Genomic DNA, 27,088 nt, shown 5'->3' on the forward strand with positions numbered 1-27,088 from the left:
TGCTGAGGACGGCTATCTCAGGATTCAGAGTCTGGGTGAGTTTGACTTCTGTCCTTGAATTTGGCATACTTTATATTACATGTATTGTTCTTATTACCAGAAAAGAAACTTACCATTGTGACAAGTTTTTTTAATGGATATTAAATTGGTAAAAAGTTATCTGATCAAAACTTTCGCACTCCCTTGTTGATATAACATTTAAAGTCTTAATGTTCTTTTTAGATATTCTTAAAACAAATTGGCCATTTCTATATCTCTGTTGAAAGTTTTTCTTTATAAAAAAGGCTACCAAAACGCTTAAATATAATGGTGAAGATGTTGAACAGGTGAAAGAGCATGCTCCAAAGTTACTGACATGTAATTTATACTTGAAAAGATGGATTTTTCAATGGGTGTTCTGATAATTCAAATAAGACATCAGAGACAAATTTAAAAATTCATTAAAGCACTGACAAAGCAGCAGAAATCCAATTAGAAGGAAATCTCAAAAATTAGAAACAGAAAAACACACTGAACAGCACAGTAATGCAGCTGCCCCATAATGTACAGAATCTATGAACAGCAGCCCCAAAGCTCTAAGCAGGAAAATGGACAAAGCGTCTACAGCAGGGGTGTCCAAACTTTTTTCAACGTTTTTCACCAAGGGCCATATGCGGTAAAATACACAAACAGCCGAGCCACTCACTAGAGGTGAAGTATGTATTGCCTCACCTGGTTTATTTAAGTAAACTAAATATATCTTTGAAATTTGCTGTGGGCCAATTAACAATGGATTATGGGCCGCAGTTGGCCCGCGGGCCACAGTTTGGACACCCCTGGTCTAAAGAAATCGTGCTGATGGGAAGTTTTGTGAGCATCCCCTAAAAGGGTGGCCCTGACTCCACAGGCTCCCGAACACGCACTGTGCTGTATGAAGGCTCAACTTTTTCTTAAAAACACTATGAGGTAGTAAATGACCATTGCAATGAAAATCATTTCTTCACCAGGCATTTTGAGGAAGGAAAAAAGAACCGAAGACTTGGAGTCTGAGCAGAGGGTTGCGCTTCGGTCCCTACCTGACCGGAAGCGCTCGTCCCGGGAGTTGGCGGGGCGCAGCCTCTGCTGCCTGGGCGCTGCGACCACGCTCTGCGAGGGCCCAGGGGTCCGAGGCTCTGCTTGCAGGGGCGGATCCACTCCTGCAACACATTTTATAGCAACATCTGTATAAACCATTGCTTTTCCAATTCTGGAAAACCCATTTTAAACAGCGCACACTGTACCAAAAACCATGACGTGAGCGCTCACGCCATGCACGGACCCTCGCAAGCCAGAATGACCCGGAATCTGAAGGTCAAGGCAGGTGTGAATGTCCACCTCCAGCTCTCTCCCCACAGTGCCGCTGCCTCTGCAAGAGAGGTGACCTCACGTGGTGGTCCCTGAGCCCCTGGCAGCACACATGGGGCCGCCAGGCAGACCCTCTAGGGGAGGCCCTTTAGCAACGTTTTTCTGCAGTCTGAAATGGCCTGAGTCACCTTTCCTGGCACTGTCCCTGGTGTCAGCAAACTCAGTGGGAAACCGCACAATGAGCAATCTCAAGGATGTCACACAGGCAGAGAAATGGACTGGTGGTGAAAGGAGAGGCAGAGTAAAAGCGGTGACAGTGGAGAAGGGCTTGGCCGCCACACTGGCTTGCTGTCCCCACACCCAACATGTGGACAGCTGTCCACACTCTGTGGCCAGGCCCCCGGCACTCATGTCACAGCCCCGGCCACATAGGCCTTCGGGACAGTGTGGTGAGAGAACGAACGGGGTACAAGTGCGCAGGCACGTGGAACAACCTTGGGGCTGAGTCCTCCTCTGTGACACCGGCACAAAGCAAAGCCTCCAGCTGGGCTTCAGTGGGATCATCAAAGCATCTCCAGCCCAGCGCGTCTCCAGCCCTCACCACCCCGGAAGAGGCAGGCTACCCTGCCTCAGACCTCCTGGTCAGTGACTGCCCGGCGGACAGTGAAGCAGGAGTGACGCTGTGTGACTTCCAGGCCAGTCATGAAAGGTGACACAGCTCCCACCTGGCTCTGTGACAGCACACTGAGAGGACCCAGGAAAGGACAGAGGAGCCCTGAGTGTCCCAGCATGGACACCACGGCTGTGACTGAGGCCCCCAGGACACTGGTGCTGGCTCTGTGGATGGGGCAGGGTAGCCCGAGCCTGGCCAAGTGGCAGATGCCTGAACAGAATGGGCGCTGTCACTGTTGTTTTTGGCACCACGTTCTGGGGTGGTCAGGTACGCAGCACCAGAAAACAGGAAGCCCCTCTGGACATCGACATGTGCTCTTCAGAGTCTGAGCACCCATGGCACATATTTACACACACACACACGAGAGCCACACTGAGCTGCACTGCGTTCAGCCTCAGCTCCTCGTGACTGGATAAACACTTGACTTCTGTGTGGGTGGGGTGCACAGAACCTCACACGCTGTGCTATGAACAGGCGTGCTGTCCCCACGTACACGCATGTGGACACCCTGACACCTATGTTCCAAGTAGGGTACCTGGTTCTCTGAGAAAGCCTCATTTATTCAACAAAGATACAAAACCCAACGTGAAGTTACTGGATAAAACAGTATGTATATTTTTTATTTTAACAGATCGCAAGAGACAACTTTCCAAAAGGGTTACAGCCATTCGCACTCCCACAAGCAACGTACGAAAGTGCCACTTCCCCACATCCTGTCAGCACTGGATGTTCTAGAAAGTTTTAGAATTTTGCCAATCTGACAGGAGAAAAATGGTTCACTTCAATTTGCATTTCCACATCTACTCGTGGGCTGAACATAGTTTAATGTTGGTTGCCCATCCGTAACTCCTGTTCTTTGAATTTCTATTCCCTTTTCCCAACTCAGAGACCCTCAGGAGACCTGGACCGCTAGGGACACCACCCTGCACTGTGCACGCCTCCAGCTTCGGTGTTCTGAATGTTTTCATTTCCAGGGAGCCGGTCACACCTGTTTTTCTTTTCCTTTCTAACTTCCAGGTCCCTAATCTTGTAAGCCCCACTCAAAGGTTACTCAAGTACCTGCCTGAATTTTATCTAATAAGCACAAACACAGTTAGAACGGGTGGAGAAAAAGAGCACCCAGCTCTGGTGCCCGCCCCAGGTTCTCCCCCGAGTTACTGCTAGACCTTCCTCTCCTGGGGTTGGGGCAGGGGGCCTTCCACCCACGTACCCAGACCCTCCTGCTGTTGAACGCCAGTTCTTTCTCACTAGTTTTCTTTTTCAAAATGTGTGGGCTACTCTCAGAACTCTTCTCTTTCCAATGGGTTATTATTTCCAGTCCCTGGTTGGGGGAAAACCAGCCCCTGGAATTCAAACTGGACTATACTTCATGGTCATATGTTAATGTAGAAAATGTCAGTTTTATAATATTAAGTTTTTCTATTTAGGGAAGTGGGGTTTCTTCTATTTTATGGTCTTTTTTTTTCTTTCAAATAGATTTTTATGATCCTAATACAGGTTCTGTGGCTTTCTTGCTAAATGTATTGATAAGCAATTGACAGTTTATTGCCACTTTGAGGTGTGATCAAACAATACAGTGAATGTTTATGTAAAAAATTTATTACATTAAAAAACACATTGCCATTAATGCCCCTCAGAATATGCCCCTTTGCTTCGAACACACTTATCCCATCATTCTTGCCACTTTCTGAAGCAGTTCTGGAAGTCCTCTTTCATGAGTGTCTTTCGTTGTGTTCACGTGGCTGCCTCAATGTCCTCAATCATTTTGCCTTTGGTGAAGAGCCTGAAGTCGTATGGTACCAGACCCAGTGAATAAGGTGGATGAGGACACACCGTAATGTGTGTGACAGAAATTGCCGTACCAGAAGCGATGTGTGACATGGAGCCTTTCCCATTGTGATAAAAAAATACGGTGAATGCTGCTGCCGAGTTCCACCCAACAGAAAGGCAAGGATCTTCAATACGGGAAGTGACATGTCGAACCTTAGTAATTGTGACAAGTTTCAATTTGTTCAGTGCAGTTGTCAGCTATGAGCTACGGTTGAGAGAACATGACTTTTAAAGTGTGCTGTACGGGTGGCCGGATGGCTCAGCTGGTTAGAGCGCAGCTCTCAACAACAATGTTGCCGGTTCAATTCCCACATGAGATGGTGAGCTGCACCCCCTGCAACTAAAGATTGAAAATGGCAACTGGACTTGGAGCTGAGCTGCGCCCCCCACAATTAGATCGAAGGACAACAACTTGGAGCCGATGGGCCCTAGAGAAACATACTGTTCCCCAATAAAATTTAATCAATAAATAAAGTGTGCCGTAAATAATCCTCTATCATGACAATGCTCGTGTCACACATCATTTCTGGTACAGCAATTTCTGTCAAATAAAAATATTATGAGGGCGCCTGGTTAGCTTAGTTGGTTAGAGCACAGTGTTCTTAACAACAAGGTTGCCGGTTCAATCCCCATATGGGCCACTGTGAGCTGTGCCCTCCACAATTAGATGGAAACAAGTACTTGACTTGGAGCTGATGGGTCCTGGAAAAACACACTTAAATAAATAAAAGTTTTTTTTAAAAAAAACCGAAACATTACGGGTGTCCTCATCCACCTTATTCAACAGATCTGGCACCATGAGACTTCTGGCTCTTCACCAAAGTCAAAATGATTCAGGATATCAAAGCATCCACAATAACGCAACTAAAGACACTCATGAAAGAGGACTTCCAGAACTGCTTCAGAAAGTGGCAAGAACGATGGGATTAGTGTGTTCAAAGGCAGGGGGAGTGTTTTGATGGGGATTAATGGCAATGTGTCTTTCACTGTGATAAGTTTTTTTTAACTTAAACATTCACCATAGTTTTTGATCACACCTCATATAAAGGAGTTTTTTCATTAACAGGAATACTGCCAGAGGAAGGCTACAGATTCGTGCATATTTGTCTTATCGCTAACCAAAAACTCTTACCGAATTAAGTAAGAGGTCACCTCGGTGTTCAGAGCATAAAACCATGCCATCTAAAGTGAAAGGGGCTGCTTTTTGTCCTGTACAGTCCACCCTGCTTTGTTTTCCCACCATGCTGCACTGGCAGTGGCTGCAGACAAAGTGGCCTAAGAGTGGGCATGGGGAGCAAGCCATCTCGCCTGCCTGGGGGGGAAACGCTGTCACGTGTGACCGCTTAGTGTGACAGCTGCAGTCCACAATTGCAAACGGGCTGGCAGACATCTCCATCGTTCCTTTCAATTCCAATTGTACTCAGCGCGTTTCTGCTTTATTTGGATGAATGAATGTCAGTATCTAAAGATTACCTCCCCACTATTCCTTCTGTTGCTGATTGCAAAGTGTATCATACCCACGCAGCATAAGGCATGTGCTCCATTAAGGATCCAGTACAGAAAACAATCAACCTAACGACTCCAGGGCCGTATGAGCCCCTGGGGCGCCCGCTGACTGCAGTGAAAACATTTCCTTGTCTCTCTAAGCTGCTAGTGAAGGTCCCTGAAGAGACCGTAACTTATACCAGTGTGGGGACAGAGCCAGGAGTGCAGTTTCCAGGCTCTCGCCCTCATGTGGAAAGGTGCTCACTCGGGTAGTAAATGGCGATCAACTGTGAATGGATGGCCATCAGCTGTGGCTAGTTGGCCGTCAGCGGTAACCAGTGAGCCATTGGCCACTCATATAACTGCTGTGGCTAAGCTAGCAGAAAATGGGGCTAGCAAGAAGATGGTGGCTGAGCTAGCAAGAGCGGATTGCAGTTAGCACGGCGGATTGCAACTACCAAGTGAGGTTGGTTGGCAGAGAGAAATGGATGGCAGGTTGCGGACAGTGTGGCTCCTGCTTCCTGTGTTTCCAACCCAGCTGCCAGTGAGAATATAGTGGTGTGACTCCCCTACCTATGGCTCTGTGGGTGTTCCTTTTTGGTCTCACCCTATCCTGCATTCTTATGTGGGGAGTGGGACAGGAGACCCCGCATGACACCCTGCATGACAACCGTGACACCCTTTCCCTCACCACTGTGTCTATGGGGCTGGGTTTAGGGGTGCACGCAGGTCTCCCGCTTTCCGCCGTGTGAATTCTGCTGACGGTGTCAAGGTATCGGCAGAGGGATACAGTGCACACACACTCTTGAGCACGGACAAACCCAGGAACAAACTTTCAGAGTTTCTCGAGGGCACGCACGGACCGGAAGGAGAGCTGCTGGTCACTCTGACTTCTTCACCTTTACCAGATCACACCAGCTGTCCACCCCGGCTCAGAATCCTCTCCAACAATCCACAGTGGGTTATGGCTTAAACCCGCATTTCTCTGATCACTACTGAGGCTGGGCGCCTTCCGTCTGCTTCTTGGCCATCAGGGTGAAATGCTTATCTAGGTCTTCAGCCCATTTATCTATTGGGCTTTTTGGGTTTTAATCACGTTGGGGGACTTTGTGGCTATCTGAGTCTAAAATGAGTCAGAATGAAATGAACAGTTTATTCCCTCACTACTAGCCGTGTGTCAAGCGCTCAGAAGCTCTGTGGCCAGTGGTCAGTGTGCTGGATGGACCCTGAGCTGTGAGGACTCCGGGACCGCAGACAGTTCCAGGACCACAGACAGTTCCGGGACCGCAGACAGTTCGCCGGCACTGGCGTTCCACCCTCCCCGCCCACTCTGGGGCTTGCCTTCAATGGTGACTCCTGACAAAACGGAATTCTCACTTTGAACCCAGCCGATGTACCGATCTTTTCCTTCATGGTGCTGCTTTCTGGTGCCCATGGTGAGTGAAGCAGTCCTTCCCATGTCAAAACGCCAGTTTTCTCTGTGAGCTCCTAAAGTGCTATAGTTTTTGCCTTTCCCACTTGGGCCTAATACTCCTGGAAGAGACTCTTGTACCCCATGTCGTGTGTCTTCGCCATGGATAAGGAACTGGGCCAGCGCTGCAGCCTGCGCTGCTGTTCCACCGTGACCCCTGTCCCTACTGCGGGCACGTGGTATCTGGGCTCCCTGCCCTGCTCTGCCAATCCCGCTGTTTACCCTTGTGCTCAATCACACTCTTACTGACGACAGCCTGGTATTAATTCTTCCTGTCGTGGGAGGGCAAATCCTCCCACTCATGCTTCGTCTTTGGGCATATTTTGAATCCCTTGGTCCCTTCGACGTGTATATAAATTTTAGAACTGGCTTGTTAAATTCCACACACAATCTGTTGAAATGATGAATGTGTTAACTCCACAGATCAATCGTGGCGAGAAGAACTGACATTTGTACAATATTCATTGTGAACATAAGTAAGGATGTTCCTTCCTATGATTCTAAAAACATTCATATTCTACATTCATTAAAATAAAATAAATCCTATTTGGGAATGAGATCTATACCAAACTGGACTGTAAATTATAATCTATGCCTCTGTATGTTATTTAATATTATACACATTATCTTAATATAACAGGAAACACACCAATGTTAAGCTGTAAAACCAATTTTTAATCAAGTCTCATGAAGGCAATACAATTGTCACAAAACAATCAGATGCGTTGACCTTACCTTGAGTAAGTGGGATGTAGCGTGCAAGCAGTTTTGCCCTTTTCTTTTCATATCCTTTTTGAGTGATGTCACCTAAGACAACAATGGAAAAAGAGAATTATGTTTCTTCTAAAGCGCTAATAATATTTTTAATTAAAAATTAATTCCTAATGGAAAGACTGGAAGCACTAATGTCCTTCAACTTGATTGAATAAACAAAGGAGGACACCCGCCCAGAATGGAGTACTCTTGAGCAGTAAAAATGAACCAACTATTGCTGAGTAGAACATTCTGGACAGACCTACACGCATATTGCTAAGTGAAGAAGCCAGGCTCAAGAGGCAGCATACTGAATCCTTCACTTATATGACCCCTGGAAAAGAAAAGACTATGGGGATAGAAAGCAGAGAGTGGTTACCAGGGGATGGGAGGGAGGGAAGGTGACTCCAAAGGGGGACAGGGGATTCTGGAGTGGGTGATGAAACTGCTGTTTTGATTGTGGTGATTGTGCCACAGCCGTATGTTTGTCAAAAACTTAAGAGAACTGCACACCAGAAAGGGTGGGTTTTACTGTAGGTAAATAACATTCAACTTGTAAAACCTGTGGTCAGCACCCCAGGCGCTTGCAGAAATGCGGACTCCAAGGCTACGTCCAGACTGACTGGACGGAATCTGCAGCGCCCCCAAACTCCCCGTGATGCCTGCACAGGCTCCCGGTGTGGAGGCCATGGGCGAAGGGCCCACAGGAGACAAGCCCTCTGGGCCACACGCACACATGGTAGGATGCTGGAAAGGACTATAGTTCTCACACATTCTATGGAACAGCCCAGAGGTGAGAAACCATCCAGGCACAAGACAGAAACACCTCTCAATCCAAGCGCAGACACCACGTGCTTTCCCAGGCAGCACCTGAGGGTTCGCACTGTCTGTCACATCTCGGAGGCTTTATTTAGACCGGAAATATGTATTCCAGTTTCCACTAGTAGCTTATTCTTTGGTGAACTGTCTTCAGTGGAAAGCTGTTCTGCAAGCCCTCCTCACACCCCTGGCTTCCCCCTCATGCCACTCCCCCCCTCCCACGCCCCAAACAAACCAGAAAAGCTGTCACACTGCCGTCAGGGACATACAGAGGGCCTCACCAAACAATTCCTTTAGATGAACGCTGACTGCAGGATTTGTGTCAAGAGACCCACAGCTCTGAAGCCTGACATTGAGTAAAGCCTCTGAAGGCCTCCAGGCAGACGCACTACACCGTCCTCCAGAAGTCTGAGGTCAGAGAAGCATCGGGTCCTGCCCTCAGCAGGCAGGTGCTCTGGGCCCAGCCAGGCCCCCACCGGGCCCCCCACGGAGCAGCTCCCTCAGTCAGGCCACAGAGCTTCTCTGGTTTAGCTCATCAGTCCTCCCTCTATTTACCCTCCACCCACCTTACCACACCCGGCCCTGCCCCCACCCCAAACTATTCTACTGCTTGGCTGTCTTTTGAGTATCTCCTGCAGAGCGCACACTGCCTGGTGTGCACAGGCTTCACTCCATTGCCTGTTTTTCTCTAAGCACCCCCCGGCCCCCCGCCCCCTGCAACCAGCACACCTGATCCAGCTGATGGCAGGGGCCCGGGTGCCTCGCTCCTGTACTACCCTCAGTGGCCACTCACAGACCCCGACCAGACCCAGAGTGTGATTGTGTCATGTCACTTACTACGCTTCAACTTGTGAACAACTGTAAAGCACAAATATTGTTTAAAGCAATAGTGACATAAAAATAGTGTTTCCTATGGAAAATATGAAAATATGTAATTAAGACAAATTTAAATGAACACTAAATATTGCTATGCTAAACTGAAACTGACAAACCGCCACTTAAAGGCAGAGCATTTGATTTTCCAGCTTATTCCAGATGAAGTACTCACGTCCTAGAAACAGTTCCTGCTCATGTCCCCATCGGAAATGACGTTTATGTGGTGCAGGCGCCAAGAGCTCAAAAGTGAGGAACGCTATGTCCCGCAAGACCATGGCACCCAAACACGGCCTGTCTTCACAGCACTAACTGGACATAACCAGCCACACACGACACTGTGTAACAGTTACCGTATTTTCACACATCCGCTTAGACTCTAACCCAACGCACTACTGAGTGCAAGCCTTCCACCCACACAGAGAGGAACGTAGGACTTCCAAACAGAACCCAGACATCACACTAATCATGCCCCGCACCGATTCCAATGTTTCGGTCACTGGAGGACCACCCGGACGGCGGTCCCCTACGATTACAGCGGAGCTAAAGCTTCCTGTCGCCTGGGGGGTCATAACATCACAGTGCAATGCACCATTCATATGTGTGGCGACACTGGTATACATAAACCCGTTTCCAGTCACATACAAGTATAGCACACACAGTTTCATGCCATGCATAATACTCCACGATAAACGACTGTTACTGGTTTATGCATTTACGACACTTTTTATCATGAAGAGTAGACTGTTTCTCCTCACACCGTATGCTGAAAACAGCAGCCTCGTGCCTCTCACGCTCACCGCCTCTCTTAACTGCATCATTTCCTCCTGTGCTTGATTTAGTCTCGTGTTGTTCTGTGCAGTGACATGCTGAATGAGCCAGCAGCCCAGGTGTGTGTTTGGCTGCACCATGTAGTGTGGTCAGTGCTTCTGTGATGGTCACACAACAACGAAATCACCTAACGACACAGTTCTCAGAACGCACCCCTGTCCTTAAGAGGCATATGACTGGAATAAGCTAACAGGAAAGGGACTTAAACCCAGTTTTCTGACCCCACGTTTAGTAAACACTAAAGAGACAAAGAGCAGAGCCAAGTTCCCCAGTCAGCTGCACAGAACTGGGGTAACCATGACCCGATAGCCCCAGGGAATCTCAGAGATTGCACACAGGCACCTGGGGGGCTTTGGCCAAACGCCCATCCTCAGAAGTGGCACCTCGGGTGGTCTAGTCTCACTAGCCATCCAGGTAAGGGGTACAATGTGTGGCTCAGGTCAACCTCCCCGCCACAAACCAAGCTCACTTAGGATTATAAACACAAATCCCAAATACAGCCGGTTGCCCATGTCCACGGGCTCCACATCGGCGGATTCAACCAAAGCAGATTGGAAATATCTGAAAAAGAAGAATCACGTTGTTGCTGATGGGTGCTTGTAGTCAGGCCTACCACGTTAAGTCTGTACTGCACAGGTACAGGCTTTCTCTGGAGGGATGACTAATAGCACCAAGTCCTGAACTCAGGAACAGTTTCTAAAACTCCTGAATGCACTCAACAACTCCTCAAGGTCACAGGAACAATAGATGTAATAGCAAATAATGGAAGACAACCTTGTCCATCAAAAAAAGAAGCAAATACACTGCCATACATCGTTACTGCAGAACACCGTTGGCCCTAAAACAATACCCTGGTATTGGAGGGCAGGAAAGAGGGCATCCCAGGGATTCATGGCATCCTATTGAATAAAAACAGCAACGTGAAAAACAATGTATATACAAAATGATCTAATTCTGGTAAAAGTAAGTAAATAAAACTATATTTACATGCATGTAACTGCATATATTTCCGAGTGTGCAGAAAATGTCTGGAGGGGTACCCAAAAAATTATCAGTGGTCAGCCCTAAAGAGTGAGTTATTTATTTGGCTGGGGGTGGGTATGAGACAGATTTCGTTTTTCTACTTCGTAGCTTTTGAACTCTTTTGTAGTACGATAATCATATAATCCTCTGTATTAGAGGATGGTGCAAAAGCAACTGCGGTTTAAAAGGTAAAAACTGCTAACACCACAATTACTTTTGCACCAACCTGATAATTAAGAAAAATGAAAGATGGTTTGATAATGTACTAGGATTATATAACATGTTACTTCAGGAAACCGAATGAATTCTATATACTACTTTTGCAACTCTTATGAGACTAAATTATTCCAAAAAGTTAAAAAATATATAGGACAGACTATATAAAATTGGTTTTATTCCTTGTTTAAATGTTTGATAAAACTTGTCAGTGAAACCATCTGGGCTTACAGAATTATTTTCTAGAAGGCTGTTTGTTTTTGGTTTTGCTTTTATTTACTTTTTTTAAATAAGTCTTTTTTTTTTTTTTTTAGAGACATGTAAGGTTCACAGCAAAATTGACAGCAAGGTGCAGAGTTCCCATTTATCTCCCACCCACAAACATGCACAGCCTCCCCCATTCCCACCAGAGAGGCACATTTGTTATAATGGATGCACTACACTGACACGTGACCATCACCCAGTTCCACACGGTTCTGTCTTGGTGTTGAACATTCTACGGGCTTGGAAAAGTATATCATGACATGAATCCATCACTATTATCATGCAGAGTATTTCACTGCCCCAAAAATCCTCTGTGTTCTGCCTATTCAACCTTCCCCACACCCCCAACCCCTGGAAAACCATTATCTTTTTACCGACTCCATAGTTTTCCAGAATGCCATAGAGTTGGAATCATACAGTGGCCTTTTCAGATTGACTTTTTTCACTTACTAGGTAATGTGCATTTAAGGTCCTTCCACATCTTTTCTCGGCTTAAAAACTCATTTCTTTTTAGTGAATAATATACCATTGTCTGGATGGACAAATTTATTTATCCATCACCCACGGAAGGGCATCTGGGTGGCTCCAGGTTTGGCCGTCATGAATAAAAGTCCTATAAACATCTGTGAGCAGGGTTTGTGAGGATGTAAGTTTGCAGCTTTTGGGTCAATACAAAGTAGTGTGATCGCTGGGTCCTATGGTGAGAGGACGTCATTTTGGTAAGAAACCACCCACTGTCCTCCTGTGGCTGCACCACCTGCCATCCCACCAGCAGTGAGTGAGACTTCCTGTGGGGCCACGTCCTCGCCGCGCCTGGTACTGTCAGTGTCCCGGGTGGGGGCCATTCTGGTGGGTGTGTGCTGCTGTCCCGTCGTTTGTACTTGCGTTTTCCTGATGACTAAAGAACTTCTGTTTTTAACATTCCTTGCAAGGCAGGTCTACAGACATCAAATTCCCTCAATTTTTGTTACTCTGATTTCCTCCTTTACTTTTGAAAGATAACTTCACAGCATATAGAATTTTAAATTGGTGGGGTTTTTTTTCTCTCAAAACTTTATTTCACTACATTCTTCTTGCTTGTGGTTTCTGAGATCAGGTGTCATTATCTTTGTTCCTCTGTAGGTAAGGTGTTTTTCCTCTTTGGATTTTTTCAGGATATTTTCTTTATATTTGAGTTTCTGTAGTTTGAAAATGATATACCTAGGTGTACTTTTTATTGACACTTATCTTGCTTAGCGTGCTCTGAGCACCTGAGTCTCTGGGTGGGTGGGTAGGTGACATTAATTTGGGGAACTTCTCGGTCATTATTGTTTCAATTATTTCTTCTGTTCCTTTCTCGCATTCTTCGGCATTCACATTATGTGTCTGTTACACGTTCTGTGCTGGTCCCCAACCCTTGGATATTTTCTTCTGTCTTTTCTGTCTTTGATCTCTTTGCACTTTGGTTTTCGAGGATTCTATTGATATATCCTGTTGCTCAGAGTCCTTCCTCAGCGGTGTACAGTCTACTAACAAGCCCATCAAAGGCATTCTCCATTTCTGCTACTGTGTTTTTTATCTCAATTATTTGTTTTTGGTTCTTTCTTAGGATTTCTACCGCTCTGCTTACAATGCCCACATGTTCTTGTGTGCTGTGTACTTTTCATTACAATTCTTAGCACAGTAATCATAATCATAGTTTTAAATTTCCAGTCTGATAATTCCAAGATCCCTGCCTTGTCTGGTTCTGATGATTTCTCTGTCTCTTCAGATTGTGGTTTTTGCTTTTTATAGTATGCCTTGTAATTTTTTCCAGGTCGCCTGACATGATGGACTAGGTAAAGGAACTGCTATAAACAGGCCTTAGAGGTGAAAGGGGAGGAAGCATTCTGCAGACTATGATTAGCTTTCAGTCTCTCAGTGAGTCTGCCTCTGAACTGGGCCCTTCACAAGGTTTCTTGGCCCCCCATTTCCCTTAGGTGAGACAAGATGTCTAGAGGGGGCTGGAGTGGGGTATCCTTTTTTCCAGGTCAGTTCGGTTCTGATAACCCTGCAGGTTAGACCCTGGTTACCTAGTTTCCTCTGAGGGCAGCCTTGTTAAGAAGAACTGAGTGCTTGGTGTGTTTCAAAATGGTTCCTTTCCCCACCCCCTGACAAAAGCAGGAGGGGATTTTTCTGCATATTTACTGTGGGGACCTGCTCAAACTCCTAAAAGTAAACCTCACAATATTGGGGGGATTCCCTTATGACTGGGTCCCCCCTGGAGTTTTTAACTCTCTAAGTTGTTCACACTGAACCTCCAGAATGCCTCAATTACAGTACAGGTTTTCCTACCCCAGCACTGGTTCCCACGGTAATTTCTGCTCATGAGTCTCTGCTGTGACTCCCTGTATCCATCTGTCTGTCTCTCTAATATTGGGGGCAACTACTTGCTCTGTGTCCTCCCCTCTCTTACAGAACCAAGAGGAGCTGCTGATGTTTCAATCTGTTCAGCTTTTTAGTTGTTAAGATGCAGGGGCCACTTCTAAACTCCTTACATATAAAGTAGGGAACCAAACTCCTTACATATAAAGGTTCTTGAATTATGAATTCGTTAATAGTAATAGGACTATCCCGGTGATTTGCGTTGTCATGAGCAAGTTTTGGTAGTTTGTAGTTTTCACAGCACTGCTACACTTCGTCTAGTTGTTGATGTACGTGGATAGAGCTGGCCTTGTACTCCCTATTACCCTTTTCCTACACAGATCTATGCACAAAAGCAGAACCTAATGGCAGAGGCTAATGTGTGTGTGCTCAACGCTGAAGAGTATCATGAAACGTGCTTCCACAGCAGGGTGTGACTGTCTGTGATCTCATTTGTGATCAAAGCAGCCTATCTAAATGTCGTCTAATAAATGTTCATTTTTATCACCTTAAAGTTTTTAATAAACTATGGGAAATATGTTGATTAAACTAAAAATATACACAGTTATACACGTACATTTCTATTCATGTTTATGTTTATACATAGAAACATTCCATTTATGGCAATAGTGGACTGGGGGCTCAGATGAACCTTCCATAAGAAAACAACTAGAAAGATTGCATTACAAATATTTTTAAAAATCCATTTGAAGCTATCAGAGAACTAACAAAGAAGTGAGGAACTGGGGACCAATTTTCCTCGGGGGACTCTGACGAGTTGAAAAGTAACAACCAAGTAGATGAGCTGAACTTTGACAGACTCAAGGGGCTAAAAACTTGCCAATGTGGAGGGGCCCTGGAAAACACCCCAGGTTGTTCATTTGCTGGAGAGATCACACCTGGGGTACGACCGGAAATAGAGCAGCCCTCACAGGAACTGGAGCTGGTTCCAAATCACTATCTCCAAACGCAGATGAAGGTGATCTTGGGTTGTATGTGGCCCCAGCCCATCCACCTGCCAGGAGCAACAGTCAACCCTCTATGCAGAAACACAGGATCACCTGGAATCACAAATCATCGCTACACCTACATTGTCTGGCTACAGGCAGTAAGAAGCTATGACTAAGAACCACCGAAAACAGTAGATAACAGATACACAGCAGGGAACCCATAATACAACTTTAAAATAACCACAATCAATATGTTCAAGGAATTAAAAAGCAGAATTGTGAATGTTTTTTTAAAAGTACAAAAATGACAAAACTGAGGCTGTCCTACGTTGGGCACGTCAGGAGAAGGTAGGTTCTTCGGGAAAGACAAGAATGCTGGGGGAAAAAAAAAAGAAAAAAAAGAATGCTGGGAAAAATAGAAGGCCGCAGGGAAGATGAGGACCAGATATGAGAAGGACTGACTCCTTGAGACGCAGGAGCTGAGCAGGGCTGTGAGGATGGGACACTGTGGACGTCACTCATTCACAGGGTCACCTGGAGTTGGAGCTCACTCAGTGGGACATAACACACACACACATTCTAAAACTAAAAAAATACTCTACCTCAAGTCCAGCAATAAATTTAATGAACGATACGTAAGACCACTAAACAGAAACTAAAAACATTACTGAGGTAAATTTTGAAAGCCCTGAAGGGACTTACAAAGAGACATAACATGTTCGCGAATCTAAGCACCCAATACTCTAAAGATGTCATTTCTTTCCAAATGGATCTTTAGAGGCTGAGTAATTACAATCAAACTTCTTGCAATTTTTTTCTTGTATGTAGAAATAGACAAGCTGTTTCTGAAATGTATATGGAAACACAAAGGGCCAAGATTAGCTAAGTCAAACTTGAAAAATGAAAATGGCAGACTTACTCTACCTGAGTGGAAGCTTATCGTCACGTTACAGTACCGAGTGGAGAAGGTGCTAAGACAGACAAGTAGGGTAACCGGGCAGAAACCTATCCAGAGCTGAGGGGGACAGGTGGCCTTTTCTGTAAACATGCTGGGTTGACTGAATAGCCACACGGAATAGAATTAAGTGACTTTTTGTCACACCTGCGCAGAACTCAACTCCAGGTGGATTAGGCATCTAAATATGAAAGACAGGTCAATAAAGCTTTTAAAAAATAATACAGGACTATATCTTCATGACCATGAGGTAGGAAAAGACCTTTCACACAGGACACAGAGGTCACTAACCACAAGGAAGAGCAAAAATACTTCAGACCTCCACCGTAATGCACAACGAGATAATAAAGAACAAATAATGAAAATACCTTCTGCTCTAAGTATGTCGCAGACTTTGAGGTGGGTGGATTAGTTTCCTGTGGCTGCTGGAAAAAATGGCCTCAAACTTAGTGGCTTAAAACAAGAGAAATTTATTCTCTCACAGTTCTGGAGGCCAGAAACCCACAGTCAGTTTCACCGACCGAAAGTCAAGGTGACAGGACGCACCATGACTGCCAGTACTTCTGGACCTGTGGCCGTATCACTCCAGTTTCTGCCTTGGTGCTCACACTGCCTCGCTTTCCTCTTCTGTGAGTCTAATCTCCCTCTGCCTCTTATGGACACTTGTGATGACATATAAGGTCCACTCAAGAAACCCAGGGGTCTCATTTCAAGATCCGTAACTTAATCACACCTGCCAAGACCCTTTCTCCAAATAAGGTAACATTCAAAGGCCCCAGGGATTAGGACCCGATTTCTTTGAGACTACCAATGATAGCACTACAGTGGATGACCAATAAAGAAATATACACATCTGTTAAATTGTTATCCTGTTAAGAGAAAGAACACGTGCTTCCTTGAGTTCCCTTGGGAAGGGCAGTGTGGTGACAGAGTCCCAGAGAGCAGTTTCCAGGCTCTCGGCTTCACGTGGAAAGGTGCTGGCTCGGGTAGTAGATGGCCATCAGCTATAATCAGATGGCCATCAACTGTGACTAGTTGGCCGTCAGCTGTTACCAGTTAGCCATTAGCCACTAATATAACTGCCATGGCTATTCCGGCAGGTGGGTTGGTTGGCAGAGAAGAGGACGGCGGATTGCGGCTAGCGTGTGGCTCCTGCTTCCTGTGTCTCCAGCCCAGCTGCCAGCGAGAATATAGCGGTATGAACCCCCTATCCATGGCTCTGTTGGTGCTCCTTTTTGGCCTCACCAGATCTTGCATTGTCATGCAGGGAGCAGGACCAGAGACCCTGCAGGACAGGCAGATGTCTCTAGGTCAGTGATGCCAGATTCACCCGCACGAAGTGACTCCACAGATAAAGTGAATGAGTGTTGTTACATGTCACCTCCACACCCCCACAGTACAGCTCCCTGATGGCCTTGCTGGGCTCCCTGTCACCTCCCTCTGATTCTTTCCTGGCACACCAACTAGGGCGTCTTTAAAGATCTAAGTGGTCAAAGCAGAAGCAGCCCCAGCGGGTCCTTGTCACACAGAGAACAGAAACCAAAGCACCCCATGCCCGGCGCAACCTCAGGCACCTTTCCTGGCCTTTCCCTCTCACCCTACCTCTCGTCCCATGCCTCACCAGGCCCATCCCTCCTGTGGCCGTGGGCCATCTGACCCCTCTGCGTGGGCTGCTCTCTCCCCAGTCACACAGAAGGCTCCTCTTATCACTCGATTCCCCTGCCCACAGGTGTTCTCTGACCACCAGCCTGAAGTCACCTCCCCACAGTCTCAACCTCCCTCCCTCCCTCAACCAGTTGATAAAAGAAAGCAAATGGATGAGCAAATGGTGCCTTTCTTTACTTGCAGAGCCTGGAGGTATGGGTAACTGATCAGTGGGCAGGACAACACACCAGCCGGCTGGGCCCCTGCTCATGAAGCGTCGCAATGGACAACACAGCCAGCCACGGCCAGAGTCCTGAGAAGAGTGAGTCACTCAATCCGCACACGTGGCCAACAGCCATCTGCCAGGTGCCACCTCAGAGGAACCATCAACAAGGGAGAAGACACTTAGACCAGCCCTCCCAACACGGGTCCAAGTCACCTACCCACACTCGGGGCCTCGGAGAGGCACAAGCTATGGCAGGACTGAGCACGCCAGAGATTCGTGTGCGAAAAATGGAGGGAGCTGCAGGAGGCTGGAGAGCTGCCCGGAGGACACAGGGAAGGGAGCGGAAAGGTGGGCAGCTCGGGCAGAAAACGTCTTAGGCCCAAGCTGCTCCAGTAACGTTTTAGGCCAGTGTGCAGTCCTTGAGCCAAAGTCCCATCAGGAGTCAGCCTGCTGTTGTGTCCCTGCAGTGGGAAGCGTGGCCTTGGTGAGCAGGTGGGTGGACCTGAACACCAGCAGATGCGGCCACAGGTGGGTCCTGGCCTGGCGGCCGCAATCACCCGCTCGATGGGACTGGAGTCCCATCCCAGACAGACCTCCACAGCACTCATCTCACTCGAACCATGTCTTCCTGGAAGTTTGGAGAACAAACACTACATCCTGATTCAAACGCTCCCTGAGGCACAGATCTGTCCTGCGATGGCTTCACTGCACTGAAAAACTTATCAAAAAGCTAAATATTCAACCAATTGCAGGGATTCTTGACTTAGAACACAATAAACACCATGTGTAATTTTTTACTCTTATTAATTCATCAAACATTCATTACAATGCTTCAAATGTGCTAGTGCTGAGGACAGAAAGATGAACAGATCAGAACTTCCTCTTGAAATGCTCCTGTGAAGTGGCAAAGAACAGACAAGCCAATAAATACAGAATTGTGATAAATCCTCATTGTGGGACACAGAACAGCAGGCACGGGTGGGGGGCAGAGGGGGTGTCCTCACAGGAAGGCAGAGCTTCAAAGAGAAAGTGAAGTTTAAACTTAAGTCTTAAAACAAAAGCAGGACTCAAGCAGCTACAGGACTTGGGAATGAACATTGTGCGCAGTGTTAGGATATGAGAATCGAAAACACTAAACACTGTATTCTTTTAAAAAATTATAAATCTGGGGGCTGGCCCGGTGGCTCAGGCAGTTAGAGCTCCATGCTCCTAACTCCAAAGGCTGCTGGTTCGATTCCCACGTGGGCCAGTGGGCTCCCAACCACAAGGTTGCCAGTTCAATTCCTCGACTCCCACAAGGGATGGTGGGCAGCGCCCCATGCAACTAAGATTGAACACGGCACCCTGAGCTGAGCTGCCGCTGAGCTCCCAGATGGCTCAGTTGGTTGGAGCACATCCTCTCAACCACAAGGTTGCCAGTTCGACTCCTGCAAGGGATGGTGGGCTGCACCCCCTGCAACTAGCAAAGGCAACTGGACTAGGAGCTGAGCTGTGCCCTCCACAACTAAGACTGAAAGGACAACAACTTGACTTGGAAAAAAAAGTCCTGGAAGTACACACTGTTCCCCAATAAAGTCCTGTTCCCCTTCCCCAATAAAATCTTTAAAAAAACATTATAAATTTTGTAAAGAGACAACTGCACTAGGATGATTTATATGAAAAGAAAAAAACTATAAAAGGAATATTCTTGAATCATGAATGATGAATTTTGCTAAAGTGGGACATACAAGCAACTAGTCAGGAAGCATCATTTTTAAAGATTTTCAAACATATGTTTATAAATGGAAACATCTGATTGTCCTTACATATATAAGCAGAGATCCTAATTATACCGGGCAATAGCTAAAAATCATGTCACAAAAAGTTAAAGTTCTGTTGGAGTTGCACGGACTAGCAGGTGACAAGGGGAGAATCCTGAGATGCCCTAAATTAAATTACAGTGGGCCGGAGGGTGGAAAGAAGGGATAAGGGAGGTCCACCAGCTGGAAACCAATGAAAGACTGCTCACACTCCTTAGCGTATGAAAGTATGTTAAAACTTTCAGTTAACCTCCAAGTAGCTGTTTCCGCCATTATCTAGAGAGAATAGCTGACCACCTTTACACGTGAGCTTTCAGGCTGTAGCCGACAACTCACCCCTCCTCCTCATGACTCTGCGCCCGCCAGAGCCAGCCCCGCCTCACCTTCTCCCTCCCTTTTTGTCTACAGCCTATATAAATTCTTTCAAAACAACGTACACCCTTCTTCCCCAAACTCCTTGTATAACCAATCCTAGGACAGCTGCCGCGTCTGTTCTCTACACCAGCACTGCTGCTGGTTTAGACCGCAAGCCCCAGGACCTGGTCCTTTCCTGGCTAGTGTGTGGCCCAGTAAACCCTTTCTTTCAGAACAGGGTCCAGCTGTGAAGGTTATTGTTCAACACAGTTTTCTAAGGTTTGGGACTCAGGACCCTGTCATACGCCTAAAAATTACTGAGGACCTCCCAAGAGCTTTTCTGTGTGTGGGTCATATCTATCAATATTTACCATATTAGAAATGAAAGCTAGGCCAGCCCTGTGGTTGAGGTGGTTCAGGTGCTCCTAACGCTGAGGTTGCCAGTTCGATTCCCACATGGGCCTGTGACCTGCACCCTCTACAGCGAAGACTGTGAACAACAGCTCTCTCTGGGCTGCCATGAGGTGGCCGTGGGCTGCTGTGGGCTGCCAGGAGAGACCCACAGCCAGTGTGAGTGGCCAGCAGCCGGTGAGAGCTGCCGTGAGCTGCTGTGAGCAGGTGACCAACTGGCGAGGGACCGGGAGTTGTGTCCTACACAATTAGACTAAGAAACAACGGCTTGAACCATAGGGGGTGGGGAGGCGGAAGAAGGCGGGGAAAAAAAGAAATTAAAGCTGTGAAATTTTAAAAATATTTAAATCACTTAAAAATTTTTATAACAATCCACCATGTTAACATAAATCTTTTTTATTAAAAAAATAGATTCCCAAAGCCAAAAACATTTAGTGTGTACAGGTACTGGTTTACTTTTACAGGCCTCTTCAATATCCGGCTTCAGAGAAGACAATTAGATTCTCATATCTGCCTCGACGTTGCATGTGTTGCAATATGTGGCAGTGGCTGAAGTTCATGAAGCAAGTGCAGCCACACACAGACACGCTGGATAAGGGCGGAGCATGCCGCAGCTTTTCCTGATCGCTGTGGACACTCTCCTCTGTGGCGTGGACACGCCAACATGAGCAAGTGCTCGTTTCATACAGGACGGCTGCAAAGCAGACAGTACAACCGCATCGACCAGCTTTTCTCACTGTGACATCACAATCCACTGGTCTACTTTTCGAATGGATCTTGTATCCAGGCACAAACTTGCAACATGATACCTTGATCATCTGGAAAATCCTGGTTCGCAGAATTACGCAGATCTTCCAAACGTTGACACATTTCATTAAATAATATAAACAACGCATATTCATTAATATTGCCACTGATCTCATCAAAAAGTCTATAAGTACTGGGAATCTGTCATGGTCAAAGTCACAAATAAAAGTTTTCACATTTGTAATTTTGGCTTGAAAGCATAAACATTATCATTGGCCATAAATTCTGACAGTTCTTCTCCATTTATTTTACAGAAAAATGTCCACCAAATACTGAAGTCTGAATAACTGCAGTTTGCCACTCATTTTTTTCAAGTAAAAATGGCTCTCTGCTACAAAAACGGTCGTTCATTTGGCAGCCCTACCTGCACCACAGCCCCTCAGTGTAGGCCCTGGACCTCTTGGTGAAGTGCTCTTCTCGTTTCCTCATGGAGAGGACAAAAGAAATGAGTACTTGAGGTTCAAAATTTAAGAAAATTACTCTTCACTGCTTTATCAAGGATGGACATGTTTAAGTGAAAGGGGCCTTTTTTACTGCAGGTGGGGAGGTGGTGAAAAACGCCCCGTGACTTGGGGTTCTTGACACAATTTATCCTACGGCACCAGCAGTGGTACCCACGCTGCTTTTGTAACATCAGTACAAACACAGAGAAAACAAATGCCATCTCTGAATTGTTATGAAAACAGTCTTTCCTCAGAAAGGGGCTCAGGGACCCCCAGAGGTGTGTGAACCATGGTTTGGGAACCACGGGCAGATTGCTTCCTGAAGGAAACACAAGAAAAGATACCAGAGGCCCCGCGAGCGGGAGGAAGACTTCCCTGGACCCGACATTTCCTGACTTGTTTCATTTCTCTGGTTACTTTAACACAACATTTTGCAAAGCCTATGATCAATGGAGAAACAGCTAAATGGACGGACCTCTGACGCTGAAGCATTGACCTAGCACCCAGTAGGCCACAATTACTGAATGAATTAATATATATAAATAACAAACGCAAAAAACAAAAAGGGGCAACATCTCCAAAAGAGGGGGAAGTGTGACGAGAAATTTCAAGAAAGTAGCCACATCAGAGATGATCAGGTAAAGCTCAAAACAGGCCGTCTGGGCCAGGTTTGGACCGACGAATGAATGTGGACACAAGAACTTTAATTCACCACAAAATATTTAGGAAGCACAACCAACGTTTATTGCTGTGAAGGCAATATCAGGCTGTCATATTGAAAACTAACTATATCACAAATTTTAAAAATGAAAGAAACAGGAAAAAAACACTACGTGACAGAAGTCCCTTCCGCTACACCCACGAACTTTTCCCCTTTTCCTTTGACTCCATCCAAGCGGGGCCTGCATTATCAGAACACAGGAAAACAAGAAGCCAAAGTTAAAGCTGCCGACAGATCTATTAATCAGAATAAAGAAACAGGAGTGGGACAAATGCAGCCTATTGTGTAGGAATTTCCTCCCCAAACCACTGCAGGCCACTGAAACGAAGAGAAAATCTTACACCATTGTCCCAGTTTTAAAGCCATTCAGAGCCCTGATAAGGAGCTAAACGCAAATCAGGGTGAGGTGTATCCAAGGCAATTGGATATAGTAATACGTAAAGCACAGGTGTTTGGGAATTAATTCTTCCTTTAAAAACTCAAGGTTATACTCTAATAACCCTTTCATCCTGGGACATCCTGATGTGCTTGGAGGGGCCACGTGTGTGAATTCATGAATTGTGCGGGGGAGTCTAGGGAGAGTGAGCTTCTGTGCAGCTTGACCCTTCATCCTCTGTTTGAAGGACCCCTAAGTCACGAAGGGTGAGCCAGCCAGCAATGCAAGAAGGAAGACCACAGTGGCGCTTTACTTCCCTCTTCGAAAGCCCTATGGGAAGAAATCAGTGCATTCTGACACGGGAACCTTCCCTGAGGGCCAGCCCCTATGACAAGGATGGATGGTACAGACCAGGGAAGAAGCTGGACAACAGGCCACCTGGGAGCCAAGAAAAAAGGCCGGAGCATACGCTCACCCTGTCACTGCTGGTGCACAGGCGCGGCAAGTCGTGCAGGACCTTCCGGGTGGTCCAGGTACCTGCCACTCACTGCCAGCCTCTGATTTGCCTCCGTGTCCTCTCCTCCAGTGCCAGCTAAGCTCTAAGCAACGGCTCATTCTGCCGACCTGAGTGCAGTGAAGTCATCCTGTCGTGACATTACTTTATTCTGAATTAGAAGTTTCTCTCTCCCCCCAAACTGAGGGGATGGGGCGGGGGGCCACAGGACAAAGTGAATCCCACTTCTACTTCTACTGGATCAAGATACAGAAATAATAATGACAAAACTAACTTGGGTTGCTGGAGGACTGCTTTGTTACCAATTATATAAATAAAGCACTTTCACACACTGACTGACATTCCACAAGGACGATGTGACATCCATAGACTGGTGCTCACCTCCTCGTACAGCTGACCAAGCCCACGTTGAGAGATGTTACAATTCAGTGGAGACTCATGGAGACTGACCAGATGTCAGTCACTGTGTGAAGATGCCAAAAATCTGCCTAAGACAGTCCCCATCGCAAAGCATCTCTAAGTCCAACAAGGAGGCCCCATGTCAACACCAATCACAACACAGACTAAAGAGGCCACGTCAAAGGTGTGGAAACACCCTGGGAGCCAGGCCAAGCATGACTGTACCCGAGCAATCACTGACCTATTTGGGCCAAAAGGAAGGTGTCAGGCCAGTCCAGGAGCTGGGACAGAAGCCAGGCTCCCGTGTCCTTGGCTGCCACTGCACTATGCTGTCCTCTCCCTCCAACACTTTGTTCACCCCCATCCCAAGCTTAGCCTACATCTCCAGGTTCCTGTCCAACTACAACCTATCCCTTTTATTTATCTAGGCCACCTCCACATATGTCCAAAATGACAATGGTACAGACAGATTCAGCAGCCCAGAAGCATTACTTGCATTGAAATACTTGGCATAAGAAATACTTGGCTTTATTTGTTCAGTATACAAACTATGAAGTTCTTTCAGGAAAGAATCCAATCTTATGTAACTGTCAACTCCTAGAAAGCACTCAAACATATGACCACAAAGCAACAAGGAATTGTGGGAATAGCGAATACACTGGCGCAGAAACTCCAGGCGATCTGCAACGTATTTGAAATGCAGAAAATCTAAAATGCACCCACGTGATTTTCCCTGGATGAAAGGCTCTGACAAATTCAAGACAGTAGTTCCTGTCAGAACCATTTCTAATTTGGCCTTTTCACACATCCCAAGAGCATCTAATCAATTCTCAAATCCACCCATTTCTTAATGCATTTCCATTAAAAAAAAAAAGAGTGCCACATGTCACAGAACTTTTAAAAACTTGAATGTTGAATTCAAAACAATTGCAGGAAGCTGTTGTATTATATGTAAAACAAGGCTAACAACAGCACCGACCTCCCTAAAGCGGGCGGGGGTGAAATGGGTTTGCAATGCCAGTGCACACTTAGGAAACGCGTGCAAGAATTCACGACTCCAACCAAAGCCAAACATGTCAACCAGAAAAACGCAGAGTAGGAATAGTAAGACGAGGGGAAAAAGGACGCTAAAAGCTAAAAATGTGTTTAATTCTCAAAAACAGAGAGATATCGGTGCTTTTCTGGGAACTTGGCTGCCCAACAGGACCTCAGGGCACAGGCTTGGGGGCAGCAGTGTCCCCGTGGGTACCGCCGCCCACCGCCTCAGCATCCAGGCTCCTTTCAACAAGCGACCAACCAATTGTTGAACATCTTTTTTAATTTTTAAAAATTCCGCAAAGGGACTAGCAACGTCTTTGAAGTGCCTCCGGTGGGGCAGGTGCTGTCACATCCCGGTTTTACAGGGAAGGACACTGAGGCAGGCGGGGCTGGGACGGCTCACACAGGTCGCGCCCACGCGGGCAGCGGCCCCCGGTACGGCCCGGGGCTGGGACAGAAGCGGTCGTCCCGCCGGGGCTCTGGCGCCCGACGCCGAGCCGGTCCCGAGAAGCCGGCAGGGGCCAGGGGCCGGGCGGGAGAAGCGCGGCGGGGTCCTGGGTGTGAGGGGCCCGGCAAGTCCCCGGCGAGGGCCGGCCGGGGTCCCGGGTCCGCGTGGGGGCCGCTCACCTTCCGACAGCTCCAGCTCCAGCTCCGCCAGGCTCTCCCGCACCTCGGCGGGCAGCGGCACCGCCTCCAGCGGGCACCCGCGGGCGGCCATGGCGCGCTCGCTCGGGCCGCGCCCCGCGGACTGCCAGGCCGGTCGCGCCGGGCGGGGCCGTGGTCAGGGTTGGGGCCCGGCCGGGCGGCGGCTACGTCGCTCGCCTCAGCCCCGCGCGCCGCATCACCGAGAGCGCAGCACAGGCAGCGGGGCAGGGGCGCGGCCCGAGCGACTCCGCACCGGGGCGGGCGCGGGCACGGGCGCGGGCGCGAGCGCGGGCACGTACGCGAGCGGCTCCTCCTGCGCCGCCGAAGCCGCCCCGCGCGCCCCCGACAGCCCGACGGGCCCTACACGGAGGGCGCGTGCGCGGCAGGGCGGGCCAGAGGGAGCGCGCGTGCGCGTCGGGTCGCGGGCGAGGCTGGGAGTCCCCGACCCGCCCAGCAACACCGATGGCTCGCTCCCATTGGCTCCGAGAACGCGGCGAGGTCGCTCCGAGCTCCTATTGGGAGAGGCAGCAGAGCATCACTCCCGACAGACCCTGTGCCTGGGCCCGGATTCCCAGCGGCGTGATCGCGGGAGAGGCTCTGTGCAGGGACGGCTTCCCGGTGCTGGGGTCTCGGGCTGGAGCGGGGCTGCCCCCTTCCCCTGGTGCCGGGGTTGGGACCCTTCCCACCACGTGGGCGTACTGCCATCATGGGGCTGCTGGGACATCCTGAGCACACTCAACGCTTTGCCTGGCATTCTTGCCGGCGTGATGACAGGTCCCCACTTAGACCCGGCGTGGGCCGGGCATTTCCCACAGGCCTTTATATGTCTTAACTCACTTGCTTTTCAAAGCAGCCTTGGAAGGTGTAGTATTGACCAGAAGGGGCTCCAGCAGCCACTTGAGACCATGAGGTGACCTTGGGAAGTGGGAGGACAGAGGGGACGAGACGTTAGGAGCCTGGGCGCTTGGTGGAGCTGAGTTGAGGGACCCACAGGATCCCGAATGAGTCGTCCCCCACATATGTACCGGAAGTGTGTCTGCATGGTGCAGGGGCGGACTTCAGTGAATATGAGTACACCTGTGGAGTCCTCATCTGGTGACTGAGGCAGGAGCACAGAACACCTGTGATGAGCAGTGCTTGCTCCCCAGCACACCAGACTGGCTAAAGCTCTGCTGGACTGCACACACTTCTCTGCCCGAACCTGCAGCCTGCCCTCCTTTCACAGGTGTTGATGCCAGACAAACATCTTGTCCCACAAACTCCATCTCAGCATCTGCTTCTCGAGAAAACATCCTGCAACAGGTATCAGGAGTGTGAAATCAGGTGATACACTGGGGTTTGAGGCTGCTCACTCCACGTGTGGGTGAAACACAGCCCCGCGGCACAGGTGGTGATGGAATGTCAGTTTTTTCAGCACTGTTGATGTAGGAAGTGACTCACTGAAGCGAAATGGGATGATACACCAGTGGGTGGGTGCTGTGTTAGGCCTTTTACACACGGTGGAAGTGGGAGCAATAAGGAAGGATAATGCCATTGGTTGTCTGTCTAGTCCTTACCACTGATGCCCTTCGGAATAGTGGACAACTGATGGCTGGCAACAGGCACTTACTTGAAAGCCACAGATCTCTTTGGTTCCATGTAAAGAAACCCTCATCTCCTACATTTAGACAAGACAAGGTCCCTGCCCAGGAATTAGTACCTCAGAGATGGTAAATGCTCAGTCAAGGCAGTTATGCCAAATTTGGCACTGGGAAAAGCTCGGCCCATGACACGGGTTGGAACTGATACCTGGGAAGGTGACCTCAAAGGTTTTGAGTCCCCAGATAACCTTGAACCTTTGGCGCCTACCCATGTGGCTCACGT

General features: G+C 47.8%; 1 protein-coding gene across 5 annotated transcripts in view; it reads right to left on the reverse strand.

Annotated features, from left to right (window-relative positions):
* DIP2A (DIP2 acetate--CoA ligase A) overlaps nucleotides 1-25,570 on the reverse strand; it is an 89,214-nt gene extending 63,644 nt beyond the window's left edge. For 3 of the 5 annotated variants that reach the window (XM_074319528.2, XM_074319453.2, XM_074319500.2), the window contains exons 1-3: nucleotides 25,208-25,569; nucleotides 7,518-7,589; nucleotides 1,056-1,175 (exon numbers count right to left, since the gene is read on the reverse strand). In XM_074319528.2, the coding sequence (XP_074175629.2) occupies nucleotides 1,056-1,175; nucleotides 7,518-7,589; nucleotides 25,208-25,298 (283 nt within the window). In that variant the 5' untranslated portion in view covers nucleotides 25,299-25,569. Of the gene's footprint in view, nucleotides 1-1,055; nucleotides 1,176-7,517; nucleotides 7,590-25,207 lie in introns of all 5 variants that reach the window. The other 2 variants (XM_074319562.2, XM_074319417.2) reach the window with 1 other exon arrangement.
* Nucleotides 25,571-27,088: the final 1,518 nt, after the last annotated feature.

Source organism: Rhinolophus sinicus, chromosome 17, assembly GCF_057876585.1.
Source record: "Rhinolophus sinicus isolate RSI-liver-muscle chromosome 17, RSI-T2T, whole genome shotgun sequence".
Lineage (NCBI taxonomy): Eukaryota > Metazoa > Chordata > Mammalia > Chiroptera > Rhinolophidae > Rhinolophus > Rhinolophus sinicus.